General features: G+C 36.7%; 1 protein-coding gene across 1 annotated transcript in view; it reads right to left on the bottom strand.

The window, feature by feature from the left end:
• LOC127648698 (collectin-12-like) overlaps positions 1 to 11,418 on the bottom strand; it is a 75,224-nt gene extending 63,806 nt beyond the window's left edge. The window contains 2 exon segments of the mRNA XM_052133420.1: positions 7,992 to 8,042; positions 10,900 to 11,418. Of these exon segments, the coding sequence (XP_051989380.1) occupies positions 7,992 to 8,042; positions 10,900 to 10,906 (58 nt within the window). The 5' untranslated portion in view covers positions 10,907 to 11,418.
• Between the last annotated feature and the right edge of the window lie 1,028 nt (positions 11,419 to 12,446).

Raw genomic sequence — 12,446 nt, 5'->3', positions numbered from 1 at the left:
AACCTTTTGGGGACTATACAGTAGGTTTGCAAGGTTCACAAAGATGCTATTTTATAATTCCTGAGGTAAATTTACTCTGTCTCCGTGTTTGTGGCTGAACAGCAGCTAAGAAAGCTTGACGGCATCAGCAATAGTAATAGATTTTATTAAGTAAAAGTAATAGTAATAGTTTTTATTTTCACCACCTTAAATGGTTAGTTAACCCAAAAATAATATTCTCTCATCATGTTCTTTCTTCTGCTTAACACAAACTGTGATTTTTAGAAGAATATTTCAGCTCTGTTGGTACATATAAATTATAAGTGAATGGGTACCAACATTTTGAAGCTCCTAAAAGCAAATAAAGTTAATCCATAAGACTTAACTGATTTTATCCATATTCTCTGAAGCGATCGCTGAAATAATGATCACCAAGTAGACTGCTGATAAAGATTTAAAGTGAAAAAGGAGTTACATTTTGGTCTGTTTTCACCCAAAACCAATTGGATCACTTCATAAGACATGGATAAAAACCACTGGAGTCATATGGATTACCTGTATGCGGGCCTTTTATGTGCTTTTTTGTGCTTCAAGATTTTGGTCACCATTCACTTGCATTGCATGGACCTACAGAGCTGAGATATTCTTCTAAAAACTTTTGTTTGTGTTCTACAGAAGAAAGAAAGTCACACACATCTGGAATGGCATGAGGGTAAACTAATGATGAGAGAATTTTGTAATTTGTGGGTGAACTATCCCTTTAATGTGTCTTCAATTTCTGCTCACACGCTGTATGTGTGAACACGCAATCGAGAGAGCATTCTCATCCAAGACTGTGAGAAAAAGACGTATGTCAGCTTTTATAAAACCAAACCATGTACACACCACGGATGTCATACCTCTTTTAATTACAAGTTCCTCCCCAGCATTATTTGTTTTAGAAATTTACTTTTTCTGTTTGTTTATCTTTCTCCAAGTTTCTTCGTCCATCTCACTCAAAGCCTCACGTGCATGTAAAGTGCACACATGTATTTTTACATACCGCATCATCCACGGCATTGCAAAAACTCTACCAGTTGACACTTTATTACGTTGCCTTGATATATACTGCCATTCTGCCCAGCCCTAGTCCCACAATTTAGATTTTTGGGTGAACAATCCCTTTACCCTTTTGATTGAGCATAGTATGTTCTAGCAGAAGTACAGTTATGTGAGCTGGTTAAAGAAGAGTGTATGTTGGGGGGTTTGGAATGGGAAAGTTTCATGCTAGTGGGTGGCAAACCGCAAAGCCTGGATCCTGACTCAGCAATCAACAATCATCACAGTGGAAGGCTGTCCGTTACCGCAGCAACTACGCCTAGCCTGATATAAGCCAGTCACCCAAGAGTGCTCACAAGCTTCATCACTTCACACAGCCAATAAAGCCACTGAGCTCTTTAATAAACCGCCATGCCAGACATGCTTAAAACGTAACAGAACAAAGTGCTGCAAACACTAGGAAAAAATGTACCACTCTTCCCACAAGGGAAAACGTAAACACTCATTTTGTTCAAAGAAAAAACCTACAAAAATGTTATGGATGTTTTGTTGTATTATTTTGCAATACTCATTGGAGCCATATCCAATTAAACTAGATGTTCCTTTGGTAATTACTGTCTAAATGTCAACTGTCATAACATTTTCACAAAAGCGAGCTCAAGTAGGTGATTGCTAAAGATGAACTGTTCACAAACTGCTCAAGCTGTACCACCAAACACATTACAATACTAGTTGAAACTAATCCAAGTCAGTATAATTTATGTGCTCTTATCTGGGTTAAACTATATAAAAAAAAAGTAAAAAATGAAACACGATCACGAATAATACTGTGTGGCTGTCCCCTTGACAGCTAAAGTAATCAAAGTCTTAGAAACAAAGGCACTGTGCCTCTGTCTTGGCCAGTTGTGTAAAAGGGATTGCCAGTAAGTAGTACTCTGACTCCAAGTCGAGCGAAAGAAAATACACATCTTTCTTTCACTCTCCCTCTTTTTTTTCAGGTCAGGAAGCAGAGAGCTGATTTTGGCTGACTTGTGAGCCAAAAGACTTTCATTAATATATCAGACACAGTGCAGCACTTGGGCTCTGTCTTTTATTGGTAATGCAGAAAGAAAGAGTTGGTCTCCATCACAGACATGTGTTTTTTTTTTGTTTTGTTTTGAATGAATGCCAGACCCTGTGGAGCAGCAAAGGCCCCAGCTCAATCCATCATTTAATTGTGACACCATCTCATATGACAGCTTGTTACAGGGGTGCTGTTTGTGGGCAAACACATCCCAAAAGGCCACTGTCTTAACCTATGAAGAACAGACCCACATTTAAATGGATAGTTCACCCCCAAATTTAAATTGTGTCATCACTGACTCACCCTTATGTTGTTCTAAACCCATTGAACAAAAAAGGAGACATTAAGCAGAAGGCTCAGCCACCATTCACTCTCATTGTATGGAAAAAGTTTCCAGTGAAAATATATGGTGACTGAGGCTAACACTCTACCTAACATCTGCCTTTCTCTTCTATGGAAGAAAGAAAGTCATACAGGTTTGGAACATCTTGTGGGTGTAAAAAATATCTATTTAACCCTTTAAGAAATTTCCAAATAACCATTCAGTTCAGGTTAAAAAGGCCTGGTAGATTACAGTGAATATATAGGAACTCCCTTTTGGTCATACACAAGAACATTGCCATTGGCAGTATTGGGTACATCTGATTACAAAGTAACTAGTTACTGTAATCTAATTACATTTTAGTCAAAAATTTGTGTTACACATTTAAAATTCTTGTAATCAAATTACAGTTACTGAGTTAAAGTAATTAAATTAATTTATTTGCGCTAAAGTATATATATATATATATATATATATATATATAAAACATTTAATAAAAATTAACGTTTGTTAGCGATTCTTTAAAAGCTGAAGAGTGTGACAATGAATGAGAACGAAATATAGCCATTCTAAATTTGAGCGGAAAACCAAAAACAATTTCTAAGAAAAGTGAATTAGAAAGTAACTTCAAAGTAAAATAATTAGTAATGTGATTACTTTTTAATTAAGTAATAAGAAATGTCATTTTATTGCATGTTTAGAGAACTAATTAGTAATTTGCAATGTATTGCAATGAGTAACTTACTCAACGCTGGCCATTGGTTTGTTTTTCACACAGAAGACAAGCTTTTACTGTAATATTTCATTTAGAGACGTCGTACGAATCCTGACGATTTCACCATAAGAGTGGGTTGGCAATGCCCTAGTAACCACAATTAAACCTGATATTGTATTAATTATAATAACATTTTTATTTATTTGTATTTACTTATTCATTTATTCAATGTTATGGATAATCCAAAATCATTTTGAACCAAATGCAAGACTAAGATTCGTTTTTCACAGTGGCCAAAAATGACCTGAACATCACAGGAGGGTTAAGTCTCACTGTTCTCTTCACATAGGAAAAAATCATGGTAGATCCCAACAGATGGCCTGTAGAAGCTGAATTTACATCTATTTGTCAAGAGTTCAGAGGGAGAGTTTGGTAGCATTCCTATTTTACGCAAGGAGACCACCACCCCAGATCTGTTTCCTTTCATCCACAGGCTCGACTTCTGAGGAGCATGGATCTGGTCAATTGTCTGGAGGAACTTCAACAACAAGCCAATTCAACATAAACAAGCAAGTTTACTCTTGACATGGCATCTAAATCTTCTTTGTCACTATGTCAACTACTTTGTTGTAGAAAGAATTGTTATGAGCAAAGCCAGCTCAGATTTGTGTGGCTACATTTGTTACTATCTCTAAAGGGTCTACACTGAGAGCTTCAGCAAAGGTAGTTTTAGGGACTCAAATTCCTGGCCCAGTGCTGACCCAAGCCATTGCCTACTTATACCCCCTCCAGAGACCTTACGACCCATGCCATGAACCCCCAGCTGGGAACTAGTGATTTGTGCAGAGGCAACTTTCAGATCTGTTGGAGATCTGTGTACTATTCTCCTAATCTAGGTTGCAGAAAGCTTGAGATAAGGATAAAATCCTGCAGACCACCTGACAGCTTATCTTGCAGACCCTGCGGGCTGGATGACAGACAAATGTTATTCTCCTTCCACCTCCATCATCCTTGTATATGCACACATATTGAAAACACAAGCATGTCATATTTCAAACCAGCATTAAAGCACACAGTTGCATGAAGACCCTAGGGGTGCATTAAGCAAGTACTCTGAAAACATTCTTCAGTAATAATAAACTTGAGCCAAATGAAAGCCACTTTGTATGTCTCATACATTTGCCATATCGAATGCATCTCCACTACAAAACAGCACAGGTATTTTACAGTCAGATTTTTTTGTTATTGCAGTTTTGTCAATTTCTCTTCAAAATGAACTTAAATAGTTTATTTCTGTATTTTGTACTTTTCCTTCCTTCCTCATCCAGTGCTCTGTCTGGGTGGCAGAGAAAAAAATCTGAAAAAAACATATATCCATGTCGATGGCTAAAATAGTAACAAGAATTCTATTCTATTGGATAAAAAGTAACTTTTGCCAAATATCTGACAGAGCCTTCATATTTGGAGGGAAGGAGAACATGTTGAACTTAATAGTGAAAATGTGTTCAAATAAAACTCAAACAGACAGCTTTGATTATTTGGTTACGCCACAGACAGAAGGGGCTCGAATAGTTTCCATGCCTTTCTGTCCATAACTGCACTAGCTCTGCAAAAAGGGGTGTGTTGGGATGCAATGTACCCACTGAGAGGGCAGACACTCCTTGGTGGACCTTGCAACCCACCAGCCCCACACTCCAGTGCTGACACAGCTGTTACTTTCTGCCAAATTCTTCACCTCATCTATCCACTTTCACTACAACCACCTCACAGCCATCAAGCCAAGCAAATTAACTTGCATACTTTCCCCCAAATGGGCAAAGGAAATAAATCAGCTACTCATCAAGACATTGTCTCTGAGGGACACAAGCATTTCAAACCCTGTCAATGTGGCGTATTTACTGAAAACTAGCGGCACCAAACAGAATAGCAAAAATAAAGACTGATGTAAAACAGGTTTTCTAAACAAAACCAATTATAATTTTGTTTGGTGCTGCTTATAACACAAAATTACACACTGCACCTTTAAGTACTGTGAAGAGTTACCCTGCATTCACTATTGCAGGGTTTTTAGAGAAAATAGTTTTCCTACAAATGTATGTCCACATTTTTGGATGGCAGGACTAAGTTAAATATAAGTAAAACCAAACACCAAGCTATGGAAAGTAAGATTTATTTTATTATTGTTATTTATCATATTTCTAGGAGTGTTATTAATTTATATTTTTGAGACGTTACAGTCATTACAGCTGATTTTCTGTCAAGCTGCTTTGTAACAATGTGAATTGGGAAAAGCACAAATAAAAAACTATTCAAATACTAGTTAACTGATTTAATTTTACTTTTAGATTACAATGTTTTGATCTACTTTGGCAGAAAAATCGTAATGTTCTTTCTTTGCACTATCAAACAAACAGGTTATAATCAGTGCTGAAGCATTTTACCAATCAGAAATTTGCATAATTAATTCTGATGCAAGTAATGGCCAGCATCGTCCAATCACTGCCAACCATGTTAAAATTAAATTATACATTATAAATTCTGAATCTAAGTGCTGATTACATCTATGTCTACCAAACATGTTGAGTGGTTCAAAAATCATCTTCAGCCTGAAACTGAACTTTAGATAGGAAGTTTGGATTCAATTTGGATCTTCATAGGAAAGCTATAGGATGCTCCCTTGCTACCTATTTAGTGAATGACTTAACCTCCAGTGTGCTGTCTGTTTGCACTGGCCTCAGAACAGTTTGACATGCCTCCTAACTCCATATGAAGCCTCTTAAAAAAATAAAAAATTGTAAATATAGGATTTCTAATGAAAAACTAGTGCTATTGTCCACTATAGTGTACACTGTGTTTAGCAGCATGGCATTTCGTAATAAAATCACTCAAATTTTAAAAACTGATGAATCTAGAGACTATAATCTTTTGACTCAAACAGGTTTAAATGTAAAAACGTAATTAGGTTTCTTATCAGATGTAGTTTTGTTGGCATTCTTCCCAAAGACAAACTCTGCTGTGGTCGGCGCCATGTTGTTTTTGTCACATTACTCTGTGCATCAATTTTAACCCATTACTGACATCCTAGAGTGTCCTGAACTGAGATAATTTGGTTTAAATTAAATTAAATTATGCTTTGCGTATAGCAAAGCCAATACAACATCAATGCATGTCACGGGGTTAAACAAGGATATACAATTTTTTACCAGACAATTTAATTGTTACCACATGAAGCACAGTTGATCTGACAAAATATTGTTACAGTGTGGCTCTCCCTCCAAAAAACTAACAAAAGAAAACATAAAAAATGTGCCCCAACATGAAGGCTGTCATATTCGGCTGTACGCAGTTAAATGTGCTGCCTCTATGAATAAGATAATTCCTCAATGCTTAGCGCATAGCTCAATAAAGATGAGCTATGCGACCATGTTGGAAGTTTTAATCCAACTAGGTGGAAGGATCTGAGAGGAATGCCTTTTATTACTTTTTTAATTCAGTACTGAAATGTTTCTAGGAAGCGAAGGATTTCTGTTTTAATTAAACTTTTCCGGCTAATTGCTAGCAACAGTCTCATCTGGTCTCAGAGTTTTCTTGTGAGTTTATTGTGTAGGTGCCTATAAAGAGCATCTCAAATTAGTTACATCTGAGGTTCCATTTCGGTTATGGTGCTGTCAATGTGGTACACAGCAAATCAACTTACTAGGTTTGGCAACAAAGCACAAATGCGTTAACACTCCACTAGAGTATTTAAACCATATGAGGTGCATGACAGATTCGCCTAGTACTATTCTTCTATTGTGTTAAAAAATGAACTGTTGGCTTAAGTCCAACCACTTTTAGGAGCTACTCTTTATGTTCATGCTCTTTATCAACTCATTCCTCTGCCTCAGTGGTCAAGCTGCACATTATTACTCTTGTTAGGCTTGCATAAATAGATAGTATAAATTAAATCTAAGTCAAACTGGGGAATAACTCATGGTGCTTTATTAACTGCTAGTTGGATGGTGGTGGCTCAACCAGAAACCTGAAACCAATTTCCAGACCACCAAAGATTTACAAATGCCTTAATGCATAGGTAATAGACTACCATAATAAACAGTTAATGTAATTTGTTGTTGGGGGCTCTCTGAGAAGTCGCAGTGGCTAAATTAAACACTGAAGGCACTTCTTAGAAAGAAGAAGGTTTGATATAGAGCAGACGATTAACACAAACATACATCCTGACTAACATGTATTCCCTCAGCATACAATGCCTCCACATTTTTGTAATACAGCCAGTCACCATGGTGTCTAAGTCTAGTCAGTAATATTTGGTACAACATTGTGTTACTAGTAAAAATGCACTCATACAAGTCTATATAGTTATACTGTGTACAGAAAGCTTTCTTCATAGTCTTTCGAAAATGTCTATTTACAGAGTATTCAGGTTGAATGTTTCAGAAAAATATAAAAAATCTTTGTAATCAAATCTTGTCAGAAATTAGCTTTGAATTTTGTTTCATTTGACTGTAGACAAAAGACAAAATATATAATTCAAACATTTTCCAAATTAAGCATGATCAAACTCAAAACAGCAAGATCAAAAACCACAGCACATATTCACCCCGACCTGTTCACTAAAACATCCCTCTGCTGGGCTAATGATAATAGCACATGTTTAAAGGAAAAATACAACTGCTGTAGATGCCAGGACATGACCTCATATTACTTATAATCAGCTTTCCTGATTATAAGGTAGATCAGATCTGATCTGTCTTTCAAACACTGAAAACAATTTAAATCTGATATATGTGGAAGAATAAAGATTGTTGTGTGTATTAACATCTCTATCAGCCATGGACAGACTCCAAAGTCATCAGGCACTGCAATCCACTTACCAAATCTTTTGTAGCCAAAAGACTGCACTTCCTCTTCATCATTGAAGTCGTCTGAAAAAATGACAAATGACACTGATATTAGAATAGTAATCTCTGTATGCCTGATAATCAAAGGATGCCCAAATATATTCAGCACTGATAAAATACAATATTCTTTACAGTTCTGAAAGACACATGTAGAAGATGCAAGAGAATGCTTGCATCTAACAATATTAAGCACAGATACCTCTGAATTAACATTGGCCAGGATGGCCCATTTGCTGGTTAAAGGGATAGTTCACCCAAAAATAAAAATTAATCGCACCACTTACTCACCCTCATGCCATCCCAGATGTGTATGACTTTCTTTCTTCTGCAGAACACAAACAAGGATTTTTAGAAGAATATCTCAGCTCTGTTGGTCCAAGTGCATGGTGACCAGACCTTTGAAGCTCAGAAAAAAGGCTACATAAAAGTAATCCATAAGACTATTATGTTTTAATCCATATCTTCTGAAGTGATAGGATGGGTGTGGGTGAGAAACATTAATATTAAAGTCCTTTTTGTCTTACCATAAATCTTGTGAAAGTGGAGATTTATAGTAAAAACGACTTTATCATAGTTGTGGGTGAGAAACAGATCTATGTTTTCGCTTCCTAAGATATGGATTTAACCACTGAAAATGTATGGGTTAATTTTTATGTGTCCTTTATGTGACTTCTGGAGCTTCAAAGGTCTGATCACTATTTACTTGCATTGTATGGACCTACAGAGCTGAGATATTCTTCTTAAAATCTTTGTTTGTGTTCTGCAGAATAAAGTCATACACATCTGGGATGGCATGAGGGTGAGTAAATGATGAGAGAATGTTCATTTTGGGGTGAACTAACCTTTTAACTTAACGATATTTCCTCTACTTCCTCTTCCTGCCTGGGAGTACTTCGAGCTCTATCATGTGGCTTCCATGCTCATGGGAAAGGAGAGGGGTGACTTCAGGCGGTTTTATGTGTCACTGTCCAAGGCCAGAGAAAATAAAGAAAGAACACATGTTTCTGTAGTTGAAGCCCACTCCCCTTCTGCTGACACCAAATCAGAGGAACAGGGCATTAAGGAACCCCACAGAGAGTGACCTCAGGTCCAACCATCCAACTGGACAGATATACACAAGAAACCTCAGAGTGGAAAACAGGCTGTGCAGGACAAAGAAATGTCGACTGATGCTGTTGGCTATTTCAGTCTTTTTCCTGAAAATAACAACATCTCTGGGAAAAGCTAAAGAACAAAACTCCCACACACACAAAAAACAACATTTTCACAAAACCATGAAATCTGAAGTGAAATATTGCTTGAAATAAAACTTTAAGGTTCAGAATTGTATGCATGGAGGAGTATCATGGAAGACCTAGGGTGACCCCTAACTTAGAAAAACAGCATTTCTCTGTGTGTGGTCTAAATGGGCTTATTAGGTTATTTTGGTGTGCCTTTTGCTCTGTTTATTAATCTCTAATATGTTCATTCATTAAATTATTGAATGGACAAATAAACATTTATCTAACCAAAAGATGAACCAAAAGGTTTGGTCTAAATCCAGGCATCGCTCGAGCAAACTGTAAATGTTTTCCATAAACATAGTGACAAGTAGTGAACAACTTCCTTGTTAGATACACATTCAGAAGTGGTTTGTTTGGAAATTGCTTCAACCCCCCCCCCCGAATGCTGATAATAAATTATTTTATGGATACATTAAAACAAGCATTTATCTATCCAAAAGATGAACCAAAACAGATTTCACGTTTATTTAAAGTTTGGCCTACATCCAGACAACCCTCAGGAAAATTGTTTGTTGCTGTTTTGAATTAGTTAAAATTTACATTTTAAATGTCAGTTTTAGAATATCAGTTTAAATGTTTATGTTTAGAAAAGAATGACAGCCTGCATGCATAATCATATTACTTTGATCAGTTAATAGTTTTTTCCACTAGATGGCAGCATTATTATTTTACATGTTCAATGGCCAGATGCTCTTCAAGTCACATTTTTGACATAACTTCACGTCACATTTTTGTGCTTCGATTATGAGGGCTATTACTGTAAATGACTCTCCGTGTCACACTTATTACTTCTCTTGGGTAATTTTACTGAAAGAAGAAAGAACAAATATTGGCTCTTAGAACACCTCAGAAGTTTCAATAGCCTCTGACAATACAGCGGACCTTTTCATTTTAATTATATAACCCTGACTCCTTATTTTCCACTTCTGCACACCAACCTTAGAATTAAGGGCACATTACACATTTAAAAGGGTTTTAAAACGTTGTTTGACTTGCACTTTTAGACTATGAGAATGCAAACATTTTGTTCAAACCTCACAAAAACTGCATCTACACATTTGTCACATTCTTTCAGATGTTTCAATACACCTTTTCATTTTTAAAGGTAAATAAAGCAATGTCAGTGAACATCCCACAATAGCCGGGTCAGCAACACACTGTTGTGTGTATGGATCATTTTATTCATCTGTCTTCTGGCAGCATTCGGCAGCAGCCAAACATTCGACCAACATTAAGGGTCGTTCACACCCAACGTGTTTTGTGGTCGTCTGCGCCCTTTTTTCGTTTCTCAGGTTTTTGGAAGCTGAGCCATGTAAAAAAAGAAAGTGCGTTCTGTTCTGCAAACGTTTTCGTTCTGAACGGCCCCTTAGATACTACGAGCAGTTTAATCGCAACCAGATGTTTCATGCGCTGGATGTATGTTACACATTTCACTCACAAGGGAAAAACAAGAAAAAAGAAAAAAAAAGAAAACAAAAACTAAATTTGGAAACGCGTGGATGGATTCGATTCGATGGATAGATACAAATGCATGGTAGCCTATCAACAAAGTGTCAACAGAAGACAATTATAAAGCACACATTTGTGCAGCAGCTTACCCTTCATTGTGGTAAAACTGATGTACAACGTTCCGTTCCGAGCCAAACGTTCACATCAGTCTCATGACAATAACGCAGAGTCAAATACAGTGCTGAAGCACAAACTTCTTGCTATGAAAGCTCCTTCCTCTGTAGTTCCTCCACAGTGTGCAAAATGTTCTAAAGTTTTCCAGATGCGAGCATTCCACCTGAAACATGCGGAGTTCATGCAGACCCGAACTCCTGTGACAAAGCAAAAGTTGTAAAAGAAAAATTTAAACCAAATTGAATGGCTGTACTCAAAAGGCAAACTTTGTCTCTCTCTCCATTAGAATGGATTCACGATGGAAAATCAGTTGAGGTGAGGATGCCTCCTCTAATGCCTGCTGGCTGCAACCCGAGAACCAGAGAGAAATTGAGGGTCCGTAGGGTATCTGTTAGTCCACTTGTTTTCTACTTTGATTAAAACTCGTGGATTCCTAAAGGAAAACCAGGTGAAAAGCAGCAGCCTTCAGTTCACTTCACAGAGGAACATCTGACTCTGTGCATCTGGAGTTAAACTTCCTCATGGCACATGGGAGGGTCTTACACGTTGCATTAGTTGGTTATAATTGGGATTGGAGTATTATATACTGTTAACTCTTAATCTGTAATAAGAAACATTTCAGAAAATACTCAGTACTACTCAAACTATATTCTTAAGGGTTTATGCAATACGTATCATTTCACATATCTTCATTCACTTTGCACTGTTAATCACTGGGTAGGGCAGTGGTGGCTCAGCGGTTAAGGCTCTGGGTTACTGATCAGAAGGTCGTGGGTTCAAGCCCCAACACCACCAAGACACCACTGTTGGGCCCTTGAGCAAGGCCCTTGAACCTATCTGCTCCAGGGGCGCCGTATCATGGCTGACCCTGCACTCTGACCCCAGCTTAGCTGGGATATGTGAAAAATAAATAATTTCACCATGTATATGCAGAAATGTATGTATAATGTGTGACAATTGGTCAAATTAAATTATTAATTAAATTAAATTATTCACCTTGTAGTGAAGGCTGAACATTTCCTAGGCTTAATATAGAAATGTGCTATGCGTTGCAGGCCTGCTAATTCAATGTGTGTAAAATAATAATAATAATAATTCACCTAGTGGTAGGCCTAACTCTTTCTATTAAGCCTGTACGTTTTACGAAGGTGTTAACTTAGTAATGTATTATATCACCTTAATAAATCATAATGACTGATAAAAAAGAAATTATCTGTATATTCTTGTAAATAATTGTAATCACAATGAAAGTACATTATAAAATGTACCTATTATAATATATGAGCGATTAATCACTCTAACAGCTATATACAGTGTCGGGAAGAACTTCTGAAATGTAATCTGGTACTGATTACAAATGATTACTAAAATAAAAACTAGTCAGTAATTACATTTTTCAGATTACACTAATTAAATACTCTAATCTGACTACCTTTGGATTACTTATTGCCAGTGCTGAGATGATTAATTCTAAAATATATTCCGGTACAATTATCAAATGGCACAACTAAAATGATAATCA

Source organism: Xyrauchen texanus, chromosome 9 (genome assembly GCF_025860055.1).
Source record: "Xyrauchen texanus isolate HMW12.3.18 chromosome 9, RBS_HiC_50CHRs, whole genome shotgun sequence".
Taxonomy (NCBI): Eukaryota; Metazoa; Chordata; class Actinopteri; order Cypriniformes; family Catostomidae; genus Xyrauchen; species Xyrauchen texanus.
Note: the sequence above shows the minus strand (reverse complement) of the source record. Positions and strands in the feature narration are given on the sequence as shown.